Here is a 12,745-nt window from a genome sequence, read left to right on the forward strand (position 1 = left end):
TATAAGGTGAGTAACTTCCTCTCTTTTCTTCGGGTAGTGTCCCTATGGGTGCTTCACCGTAGGTGAATCCTGAGCAGCACTCCCCTTGGAGGGCTAGATTTGAGAGTCACTTATGTTACAGATGATAATACTGCAATGCCAAAGCTGCCATCGGAAGCAGAGTCACCTGAAACGTCGTAGTGTTCTCTGAAGGTAAGTACACTCAACTCAGGTGGTGACTCTGCATTAGGGACATATGAAATAGGGACATTCTTGAGGAAGGCAACCGAGGTGGAAATCGACCTCATGGAGTGTGTATGGATTTCAGACGGAAGAGTGACCATGCAGATCACATAGCAAGTTCGAAACCCTTTTTGAGAGTCTCTCTGGAGATATTGCTGTACCTTTTGATCTGTCCGCAATGGAAAGGAAGAGTTTAGGAGATTTCCTAGAGGTCTTTGTCCTGTCCAGGACAAAGGCCAGAGCCCTCCTAATGTCTAACATGTGTAGGATAGCCTCCCTGTTATCCTGATGAGGCTTAGGGTAAAAAGTCAGGAGGTGAATCAGTTGATTCATGTGAAAAACCAGAGCCACCTTGGGGATGACCTACAGGTGCGGTCTGAGAGTAACCAGGTCCCGAAAGAATACTGTATAACGGGGTGTGCCATTAGTGCCACTATCTCCTCTGTCCTCCTCGCTGAGATGATGGCAACCAGAAATGCTGTCTTCATTGACAGGTGTGAGAGCAAAAAAGTGGCCATAGGTTCAAAAGGCGGCCTAGTCAGGCTCCTCACCACTAAATTTAAGTCCCATGTTGGGATGGGATGTGTGGGTTGGGAAAAAAGGTTTATTATGCCCTTGAGGGTATATGTTTGTAGTTGGGTGTAAAAATACTGATGGAAGGTCGCTATGGCCCCCACTGTCTGAATATGTCGTATAATACTGCTGGGTTTATCTCCCTTTCATGGTCATGTGGGAACTTGCGGCTGACACTGTCCGCTGTCGTGTTCTGTGCTCCTGGAAGGCAGGCTGCTGATATTGTAACATTGTGGGAAATGCACCAATTCCACAGTTTTAGCGCTTCAACACAGAGGGAGGGTGATCTGGCACCTCCCCTGATGATTTATGTAGTGCATGCACGCTGTGTTGTCTGTCATGACTCTTGCGTATGTATCTCTGATCAGTGGAAGGAAGTGAGTGTAAGCATTCCTGACTGCCCTGATGAGGTACACGTTCTATGGCTCCTAAGCAGAGGAGGTGATCTATTTCTTGTTGCAGCCGACTCTCATGAGAAGGGTCCCTGAAGAGGGACGGAAAAGGGTGTTGGGAGGTAAGAGGAGGGAGGTGAAGTGGATGGAAAACCCATTGTGGATGATTTCCAGAACCCATATATTGGATTTTATCCATTCTCAGTTGTTGAACGGAGCAAGGTGGCATCCAAATGGATACAATGCGTTAGATATCTGCAGCTGTTCTTGAGGGGAGTGGTCTCTTGGTGCCCCGACCAAGACATCCAAACACAGATGTTTTGAGGTGGATGGTTGTGAGGAGGAAGACTGAGGGCCCATCTGATTGCACTTCAGAAACCTGGATTTTTTCCTTTTTGTATCACAGAAGCACTGAGTTGGAAAGCGTGCTGTGCAGGATTTATGTTGAGGTTGAGGAATAGATTTTCTCTTTTGTCCAGGTGTATGAATTCTTAATGACCCCAGAGTTGTCTGAAATCTTTATGAGTATGGCCAGATGCGTCCATCTTCTCAGCAAACAACTCCGTGACCTCGAATTGGAGGTCCTCTACTGTTGCTTTCACTTCCTTAGGGAAGCCGGACAAGGGCAAGCATGATGCTCGCCGTATAACGACAGCTATGAAGATGGATCAGGCTGCTATGTGCCTGCATCAAGCACTGACTGCAGTTCTGTCTCGGCAACCAGTTGTCCTTTGGTAACAATGGCATGAAACTGTTCCCGTTGAGACTCCGGGAGCTGATCAATAAATGTTTTCAGCTTGGAGTAATTGACGTAATCTTATTTTCCTGTCAGGGCCTCATAATTTGCAATTATGTGGATGAATAGGCCTTTCTCTCAGTTTCCAATACCTGTCATAGAGGGTCAACTTTGCCTGGTGTAGATGACCTCGGGAGTTCACTGTGTCCACAACAATTGAATTACAGAGGGGATTGGAAAAGAAAAATTCCATACCCTTAGCTGTTTACAGGTAGGCATGACCAATGCCAGAGTTTGCCATACAAGTTTGGCTGGATCCAGAAGGGCCTGGTTGATGGGGAGAGCTATTCTGGAGGGAGAGGAGGAGTGTAAGATGTCCAGGAGTTTATGGTGGGTGTCTTTTAGCTCCTTGAGACATACCTGCAAAGTGTCTGCCACCCAGTTAGCCAGACCCTGAAACAGCCTGAAGTTGCCCTCTCCACCATCTCTGGCAGACATCACTGCCTCATCTGGAGGGGAGGAAGAGACGTTGGTTTGTAATGTGACCTCCTCAAATCCAATCTCTTGTTCCTACATGATCTCTTTGGGAGGTTCAGAGGCTCTGGATACCATGGCTGAGGGAGAGTGCTTCAAAGGCTCATGGTGGGCCATGCTGGATGTTCGGGAAGCATGGAGTCTGTTCGCCACCCTAGGATCCCAGTAGGACCACTGGGGTGGCAGAAAGGGTCCCGATGGTTGGGCCCAGGGTTGGCCATACCATGGTGGTTGAGGAATAGACCAAGGATATAACTGAAGGAGCCCGGGTTGGTAATTGGCACTATAAGGATCATTGGAGGAGTGATGGGAGATGATCTTCTCCTGTTCATTATCCGATTCTTTACTAGAAAATGGAAGTATTTGACCCGGTATCAGTGGAGATTCCTGTGTTCGAGGTATACTCTGTTCCAGGGCCTTGATACTGAGCTGGGGAGACTCTGGTATTTCAGATACCGGAAGGTTTGAGTATCTGAACTCTTGCGGTGCTGTCACACTCATTAATGACAGCAGTTGTCATTGCTGGGTCGATGGCACTGAAAGGATCAGTGATCTGGGCCATACCAGGCACTCTGAGGATGGATGGCATGCCATTGACAATGCCAAGGCTAATGCCCATACTGGCAGTGTCTTCCCGGAGGCAATGCAGTCCCTGACCTTACCTTTCCCTGTCAATACTATTGCTTTGGTACTGTGCCCATCAGGTCTTTAGCCACATCAATAGTACCTGCCACACTGTATCCTCATGAGCTATGGGTACCGTGTCTGTATGGCTTTGGTGCCATTGGTACCAATGATACCAAAACTGCAGGAAATCTTTTTCAGCTAATCTGGGGCTCACTCTGGGGACTCATGGTGCTCTGTTTTGAAGCCTTACATAAGGGGTCCACAGTTGTCTCCTCAACTCACAGTCCTGAGATATCGAAGGCTATGAGGAAGATTCATGCCTCCTGGGTGACTCCTGGGGATGGCTGGAGGATGATCTGGGGATGGCTGGAGAGCTACCTCCATGAGGAGGAGTTTAGTCCCAATTCTCGGTCCTTCAAAGATCTGGACTTTACTTGCTGGCAAATTAAATTGCAGGGCAAATGTGGCTTTCCCCGAGGCAACAGATGCAGCAGGAATGTCTGTCCGCTATTGGGATGGCCTCTTTGCACAAGAGGCACCTCTTAAAACCTGGTATACTAGGCATATCCCATGCAATTCCCAGACAAGGAGAAAAGTTTTCTTTTCTTTTCTTTTTTTTGTTTAGGGAAAGAAAAAGAACTAGAAGAACTCTAAGACTAAGAAAAGGAGTACTTGTGGCACCTTAGAGACTAATAAATGTATTTGAGCATAAGCTTTCGTGAGCTACAGCTCACTTCATCTGATGAAGTGAGCTGTAGCTCACGAAAGCTTATGCTCAAATAAATTTGTCTCTAAGGTGCCACAACTACTCCTTTTCTTTTTGCGAATACAGACTAACATGGCTGCTACTCTGAAATTTAAGACTAAGGGTATGTCTACACTACCTGCTGGATCGGCAGGCAGTGATTGATCCAGCAGGGGTCGATTTATCGTGTCTAGATGCGATAATTCGACCCCCCGAGCACTCTCCCGTCGACGGGGGAGCGGCAGCCGTTGACTCACCGTTGCCGCGGTGAGTAGGTCTAAGTACGTCGACTTCAGCTACGTTATTCACGTAGTTGCGTAACTTAGCTCGATCCCCCCCCCATAGTGTAGGCCAGGGCTAAGAAAATTTGAATTCTAATAGAGTTAATGATCTGACGAATGGACTGCTAACAGGTCCGTCTCTAGTCTGGGATGTTTGAGAAAGAACTAAGGGGGGTTTGGCCACGCAATGCTGGTTAGTCTTGTGGCAGAGCATGAGGGGGAACAGCATGTGTGCAGGCTGAACGGACACTGCTACCAAAGTTCTCCAATCAGCAGCGCAGGGATGCAAGCGCACCTATAGTTGAGCACCCATAGGGACACTACTCAAAGAAGAAGTAAACATTATTCAACACCCACAGGGAGTAGGTCTGCTGACTAAGAAGGTGTCATTTTTAGAGGTCACTTTTCAGAGGAGAACGACACTTTAAAGATGAGGGCATCACCACATTATAATTTTCTCACTCCTGAGAGTTCATATAGGAAAAGCCTCCCTCATCTTTCCCAATAATGGAATAAAACAGAAACTGAGCTGCTTAGTTCTGACAGTTTTTCAAACATGCCATACTTTTCTCTACATACCATGTTGTCTTGTTGGCCTGATCCCTAAAATCTTGAGGCAAGCCCTCTTCTTTACTTACTTTAAATTCTTCCTCTAGCCCTGTTTTGACAAGATGTGGTGTAGTGGTGTGCGATGCTTGAAGGTGCTTTTCTAAGGAGGACACATCTAGTTCTGTGTCACCGTAGAGGTAGTATTCAAGTAAGGCTTGATAAATGAATGAATACTGCATCTGGAATGAATAAGCGACAAGCACACTAAACATAAAGTAATTAAAGTAAAGCAATTAAATACAATTTAACAAAATCTGGCACATACATTTTGCTCTTGTGGTTGCCGATGTTTTAGGCCATTTTACTGATTAACAGAGTAAGACTGTGGCTGTAACAATGGCTTCCTATTAAATCATGCACATTCTGTGCTACAGGGGAACATGAATGGGAAGAGCACAGCAGTGGTCCCTCAGAATTTGATTCGGAAACTAGTAATAAAGGACTGCATTGTCACAACCCTTACTTACCACCTATCCTCACACCCTCCGTTACCCTCCAGCTTGCCCTACTCTCGCTGTGATTCCTACTGTGGACGAATGACGCGAGGAAGTACTGGGACATTCACCAGTGTTTGAGAAACAAATGTATTGTTTGTTTCAAACACAATAAATGAACAAAATATCACAACAGATTTATGCTTACTTACATCAGTCTGAACCATCTGTGGGCGCTGATTACGGATTCTTGTAACAAACTCAAAAACATCAACTCTCTGTTCAGCATGCATCATATCTAGTATGGCATCTATCACTATAAATGTGCCTGTTCGACCCACGCCAGCGCTTAAAAAGAAGAGAGACACATAAGTGAGCTATGAAGTCCAGATAGATTGCTGCAGTAACCCACAGCTGGTCCAAATTTTGTTTACATTGGACTGAAATCCACACTGGGTGTTACATTTTGTAACAATTCACTTTTGATATTAATAGTGATATTAGTAGAACAGGTTAAAAATTTTGAATTTCAAATTTTTTTTGACAAAAAAAGTGTGTTTTTTTTCAGAAAGCTTTCACAAAAACATATTCTTTTTTTGAGGAGCATCAGAGCTGGTTGAAAAAATTATGATTTTTGAATTTCTTTTAAAAGGAAAAAAGGTACAATTTTTTCCAAAAGGTTTCCCATCTTTCAACCAGATCTAGATATTAGATCTAAGGTAAAGGATAACACATGCTAAATCTGATTATTAAATCTTTTTGGTTTACTAATACTGAAGTAACATGTTTTATGTCATACATCAGTTGGCAAATGTTAAACCTTTTTTAAGTGCTAAGGTTTTTAACATGTCCATGCAAAATTATTATTGTTTTTAACATGTCCTCCAGTTGCCACCAGAGGGAGCAAGATTATTACAAATGATACAATCATAGATGATTTTCAGCTCTTCCTTTCAGAGGAAAAGGGCATGGCATCCTGTGTTAAGCATTAACAACTTTCTCTAACCTTCTGTTTGCTTATTTTACCCTGTGGCTATTAAAATGTCACAGTATCACCTCCTAAAAATGTAAATGTATTTTTCCCACAACATACTCACAGATTCAATCTGACTTTCATCAAAGAAAAAATTAGTTTTAAAATAAAGTCAGAAATATAGACTTCATGAAATGAATGTTTTGTTCATAAGACACTGATGTAGAATTATGAGGAATATAAAATATTTTTGAGAATTTATGAATCATCCATGGCTCTCTTGAGAACTAGAAAATATTTTTTGCTATTTATTATAGTATTTTCCACAGAAGTCATGTCAGAATATTGCAAACACTCGAAGTTTTCTCAAAGACATACAGAACAGAGAGAACATCATTATTACCATGTGTATGGTGTGTGCGCATGTATATGTATATTTTTTTCTGTTGTCTGGTTCCTGAGTATTGCAGTATATGGTAAGGGGTTGGAGTTTCTTTGATTTATTGTATTTTGAAGTATGCCACATACAGTGTTCAAATAAGTATCCCTTATTATTTTAAAATCTGTTATATAATTTTATTATATAAAATATATGTGTGATTATATATTCTTTACACACACCCTTGTGCGTGCACACACAGAGTCCTTTTTTGTTTGAATAGAAATTCATGCTGCCTGAAAATCTTAATCCCTTAGTATGGTACAATATAAAAGTAGAATGATTCACTTAGTACTAATCACAAGTTCCACTTGTGGGAATGCTGAAATGACAAACTAAAACCAGCTGAGCTCCTCATTGATAATGACATGTCACAAAACACATTAGCCTTATAATAGAGAGACCAGTGCCCATAACCAACTTATGTCTGAAAGATTCCTCCACAAACAACATTTAATTTTCTGATTGGTGAGGCCCTCTTCTTACTTGCCTTTTCATCAATTACCCTAGCTGCATCACACCGATCCTCTCTCCCTCATTGGTCCTTGCTCTTTCCCCCTCCTACTCCTCTCCCACCCATCTCCTATCACCTTTACAAGGATGAAAGTAAGGTGGTACGGGCTGGTACGGCGTACCTGTAAAAAGTGGCCGTCGGTACCGGCCCATACAGCTGACTTCAAAGCGCTGCTGCGGCAAAGGACCTTGCTTAAAGCACTGCTGTGGCAGCGCTTTAACGTTGTTGCCCCTTTTGCGCCCCCCAAGCAGCCAATGGGGGTGGGGGGGGCAAAAGGAGCAGCTGCCCCAGGGCTGACGATTTAAAAGGGCCCGAGGCTCCAGCTGCCACCGCTGCTGCTGCGGCAGCGACCAGAGCCCTGAGCCCTTTAAATGGCTGCTGGAGCCCTGGGCAGCACGGGCCAGGCAGTGCAGATGGGCTGGCTGGGGGATGCTGACCCCCCCAGCCCCACCCCTTCCACCCAAGGCCCCGCCCCTTGGGGGGGAAGAGCCAGCCCCCGTACCGTAAGAGTTCAATTTTACTTTCGCTCCTGCACCTTTACCACCAAGTGGTTATCTACTGACAGAGCGGCTTCCACATTTATAACTACGTTTACCTCCCCTACCTCTGACTTCCTTCTGTTAATATTTCAGCTCCACCTTTGGGCTCCCTCCACATCTCACTCTCTCCTACTTCCTTGACTCAGAATTTACCAGACATTTTCTTGTTCTGACCTGTCTCAGAATTCCCCCTCTCTGAACATGGCTTGTTCATTTTCAGTTCTCACAGTTTGCCTTTCCTCCATCCTGTCCATCAATCTCTGCTCTCTGATTCTCTTGCTCCTTGATCTCTCTCTCCTCCACAGACTCCCTGAGCTCTATTTTCAGTTCTACCTTCTTTCTCTAATATTATTAACTCCTTCACTGCCTTCTCTGCCCCAAGACTAGTCCACTCTCTTCAGCTCTGCCATCTCTCTTTCAACTTCTCCTCTCTGATTTACTTGTGTGTCAAAGCCCTGCTGATTCTTGGACTCTTTCTGAAATCTTTTTCTCAGCCCTTCCTCCTTAACTTCCTTCCCTGATCAGGAGACTGGCATTTTAAAAAAAAAAGAATGACAATTTGTCAGAAACATTCTTTTTTTCCTCCCTTCTCCTTGTTCTGCCTGCTTCTCCTTCATTTCCTCTAAATGCTGATTTAGCTTAAAACTTTTTGAATATCAAGTTTGTTCTGGTCGAGCACTTCGTGTTTAGCACTGTATGTTGTTTTTATAAAAGCCCACGGAGAAATACAGTGTTACTCATTATGGATGAGTTTCCCTTTCCTTTTTCCAACAATTCAATGGCATCATATCCTGGACTGCAAAGGAAATTAGATGCCATGATTTTCAGTCTACATTTTTCAAGCAGTATGAAAGAACCAAATTAGTCCAAAACATTGAGATTCATAATAGTGCTATTGCAGTGCGCTTTGGACCATTACATTTAGATATCTGTTTTTTGGTTGTTGTTTTTTAAAGAAGAGTTATTTTATTACTCTCCGTGACTTGTGTGCATTTTGGTGTCAATTAGATTAAGAATAGAATTTCCTGCTGGTGAAGAATAAAGCGTGTCCCTAGTATTACTCTGTGTAGAGCATCTGGGCAAAGGAATATAAAAAATATGGATATCTCAAAGGGGAAAATTGTGAGAGATTACTAAAATCATCTTTTTTCTTCTAAATCTTAAAAAAAAAAACACTTTTGTTATGTACATACACTCAAGAGAACAGGAATTCTTACCAAGCTACTAAGACAGGTGTTTGTCTGATGAACAATGAACAAAAGGATGGCTGATGCCTGATAAAGGAATACACACGGCCCCACACTGAAGAGTATGTTTTAAAGTCTCTTGAGAATATTTATAAATATCAAACATAAGCAACTGAAAACAAATCAACAGACCAAAAATAAAAAAGTGATTCCTTAAAACAAAACAAAACACAAAGCCACTTATTCTATTCTTTTTAATCTAATCTTAATTAGATATATTGTTCCTGAGAAGAGACTATTTCTTGCTTCATGTCTAAAATACAGCAGTTCTAAATGTAAAAGTTGTAACATTTCTTTTGAACTTCTACCAAAACCTGATCTATTTTTGTTCATTTTTATAACACATTTTCAATGGTTTATCAATAACCCCTTACTGGCAGGAGGTTTAAGTGTTTGTACATGAATTGGAACACACTGTGTATTAGTATGTAGTAATGGGACATCATAGTGTTAAACAAATTATCTCAAGTACAAGTCTACATTACAACATATCTAGCACAGAGTGGGCAAACTATAAGAGCAAACGGCAATTCTGCTGTGAGAAAACTGGGGGATGTATTCTCTGAGGAGCATTCAATGGCAGAGTGAACCCATTTGTTACAAATCTGCTTTTCTGACAGGGAATGTGTTGATGTCAGATTGCCTATCACTCTGGGAACAACAAACTGAAGTTTCAATTTTAAAATGAGAGAAAAGGCAGAATTTTTGAATTCGTTCTTCTCCCTGGCTATGATGGAGCCTAATACCATTGCAAGTTCTGACTTTTATGCAAATTATGGCATTTTCAATGAAGAGATAGAAATATAGTTTTGACATACACAAAGCACTTTAAAAACTGTTAAAGCTCAAGAAGACAGAATGGTTTAGAGTGCGTACATACCTACAGTGAACCACAATTGGTCCAGCATGTGAAGGATTCAATGTTTTGACTTTTTTCAGAAACTTTAGCATCCCAATGGGTGTGAAAGGCACGCCAAAATCAGGCCAGCTGGTAAAATGGAGCTGTGTTACAAGCCTTGGAACTTTAGAGCCATCATGAAGTTGCTAGAAACACACAAACAGACTATGAGTGTGACATTTTATGTCCTATATTAAGACTTGCAAACAGATTAGTTACCATAGTCTGACTAACCCATATCCTTGCCATTTAAATTTGAGTAGCATCAGGGTGCTGTCCATGAGAAATAAGATTCACAATTTCTATGAACCATGGGCCAAATCCTGACGTCCTTATTTACTTCTTACTCCATCCATACTCAGACTAAAAACTCTGACTGGAGTTAGTCTGAGTAAGAACTTCCGGATTTATACCATTGAGAGATGCAAGATGCCAAAGTATCTATGAACTGCTTCATAACAACGCAGATAAGGATGCGGACATACATCTGATACTGGTACATCATCAGACTCAGGATACTACACCACATGAAGCTGGGATTGCTCTAATACAATGAATCCTGTAAGGTAATATTTTAGCTTTTCTCCTTTTATTTTTAATTTACATTTTCAGTGCTAACTATTAAAGGTACAGTCTTAGTGACCCATGTACTCTGTTTAAGCAAAGAACAGGAGGAGTACAGGCAATGGCAATGAAAGCTCCACCAATATTTTCCAATCCTGATCTGGAGGAACCTCCTCTTGGGCTAAGACAGGAAATTCAGTCTCCATGCTCTCTCAGTCCTTGACCTCTTTCTCAGACTGCCAAGAAGGCTGGTAATTAACACCAATTATTACATGAAGCCTTTTCCACTTTGAACTGGACAAAGACCACCAGTTTGTTTCATAAAGACCACTCAGTCTCCATCAACTGGTGACCAAATGTTATCACCACTAACATGTTCCATAGTAAAATTGGAGATATGAATCTACAGGTGAAAGACACCAAATACCATATGCCATCTAGACTCCCAGCTATTTCCAATCCAGAAGAATTTGATAACTTTTTTTTTTTTGCTATATTTTTTCATACAGCTGTTTGACCAAGAGTTCTTTTTAAATAAGAGTCTTAGCAGCTTCTCCCATATGGCCCATGTTACACTTAGACATGCCTGAATGGTCTCCAGATTAGATTACTCCAGTGTACTTTATACAGGGACTGCTCTGAAGCTACAACTAGCGCTGAATGCAGCTGCCCATCTGATTAGCCGTGTAAACTGCCAGGAACATATTATGTACATCAGTTTTCTGAAAGCTTCACTGTCTCCCTATGCACTTCCCAAGTGACTCTGCTCTATTCAGCTGTCTGTAGTTTGGGTCCTGGCTATTACTACTAGTAGTAATAAATAAATCTATGGTAGTACCCAAAGGCCCTAATTAAGATTAGGGCCCCAAAGTGCTGGGTTCTGCACAAACATGCAAGAGAGACAATCTCTGCTCTAGACCACCTGAGCAAGGGCCCCTCTACCCATGTGGCAACACACCAACTGCCATTAGCTGGGGACCTTCTGCTCACAGTCCTTAGAGCTGAATACCTGGCAGCCGCTGGTAGCGTATCCTCAGTGAAAACCCCACTTGCCCTCAAGAATCTTAACCGTTAGCCTTCAGGGCACAGTTAAAACCAAACCACCTCTTCACTCAGGTTTTTAGGGTGATTATGGGCTTGGTAAATGATGTAATGGTGGATGAGAGTCTCCCATAGCTGATATTGTTCAGCAAGTTATGTATATTATTGTGATGGAATGTGTGTCTCCTCCCTGTTTGACCCAGGAAGGTGATTAAACCCCTTCAATGGGCAGAAAGGAGGAAGCTAGTTCTGAAAAACTGCTTGAGCAGTCAGATCTGGGGAGAAGAGCCGGCAGTTCTTGCCTCTTAAACATCCAGGACGTGGAACTGACAACTGCGGACAACATGGAAGGAAGCTGCCCTTTGTTTTGTTTTATTTGGATTTGTGGACAAGCTGCCGCAGGACTAATTTTCCTTTGCCTGAGACTAGAATTTTTTTCTCCTTTTTGAGACCTAATTTCAAGGTATTTTGATCTCCACACATCCCCGGCAGGGACGGCTGGTGGTCTGTTGCAGTTGCTTTTAATAGTGTTTGATGGCCAGAGATGAAGTGAAGGTGTTTTATAAATACATAAATAGTCCACTCAGTTCATTTTCGATTTGCTAGGAAGCAAAAAGTCCCAATGAGAATGAGAACTGGAATGTAACAGGTAGAAGAGGAGAAGAAGAAAACATTACTTAACATGGTAATTTAAAAAGATGCATCCTTGATGCAATTCTAAGGTCTAGTCTAAATATTAACGTTACAATGATTAAATTAAACAGGGTTTTGCACCAGTTTAACTAAATCAGTTTTTAAAAATATCTTAAATTAGACAGAATTCTTGAAAATTCTTGTGTAGACAAGGCCTTAATCCCTCTGAATGCATGCTAAGCATTTAATGCATATAGTGAAGGTTATTCCTGGCAAGAAAAAAGATTACACAATTAGAATCTTTTTAAAAAATAAACTTAGTAAATTAATTAATTCTCTTTTACTCCAACAACTCAAGTGGAAATTGATTCTATGAACTTACTGCTCTCTTAGTCTACATATATGTTTCAACTCAATTTTAGTTAAAAACTAAATTTCCAGTTAAATTCATTTTAAACGAAAGCCTGAATTTCTGTTATACTCTGCTTTAAAAAACAAAATAAAAAACAATCTTAAGGAATAGCAAGAGTGCTATTACTTACTGACTGTATACAAAACTTGCGAATGGTGTAGTCCACGAGAACGATACTATCTTCCACAGAAACTCTGATATTTCCGTAAGTCCAGCATCCTTGATCTGGCCAGTATTGATAACATTTATCCTATGCAAACATGCAGTACATACATTTAGTACTTTTAAATATTGTGTGCCTACTTCCATTACTGATGGCATATAGCTATACA

At 41.8% G+C, this 12,745-nt stretch overlaps 1 protein-coding gene across 2 annotated transcripts in view; it reads right to left on the reverse strand.

Annotated features, from left to right (window-relative positions):
* PTPRE (protein tyrosine phosphatase receptor type E) overlaps nt 1-12,745 on the reverse strand; it is a 73,814-nt gene that overhangs the window by 40,419 nt on the left and 20,650 nt on the right. For both annotated transcript variants that reach the window (XM_077821385.1, XM_077821384.1), the window contains exons 8-11: nt 12,544-12,663; nt 9,746-9,909; nt 5,366-5,501; nt 4,749-4,898 (exon numbers count right to left, since the gene is read on the reverse strand). In XM_077821385.1, the coding sequence (XP_077677511.1) occupies nt 4,749-4,898; nt 5,366-5,501; nt 9,746-9,909; nt 12,544-12,663 (570 nt within the window). The remainder of the gene's footprint in view (nt 1-4,748; nt 4,899-5,365; nt 5,502-9,745; nt 9,910-12,543; nt 12,664-12,745) is intronic.

The sequence above is a fragment of the Eretmochelys imbricata genome, chromosome 7, assembly GCF_965152235.1.
Source record: "Eretmochelys imbricata isolate rEreImb1 chromosome 7, rEreImb1.hap1, whole genome shotgun sequence".
Classification (NCBI taxonomy): Eukaryota; Metazoa; Chordata; order Testudines; family Cheloniidae; genus Eretmochelys; species Eretmochelys imbricata.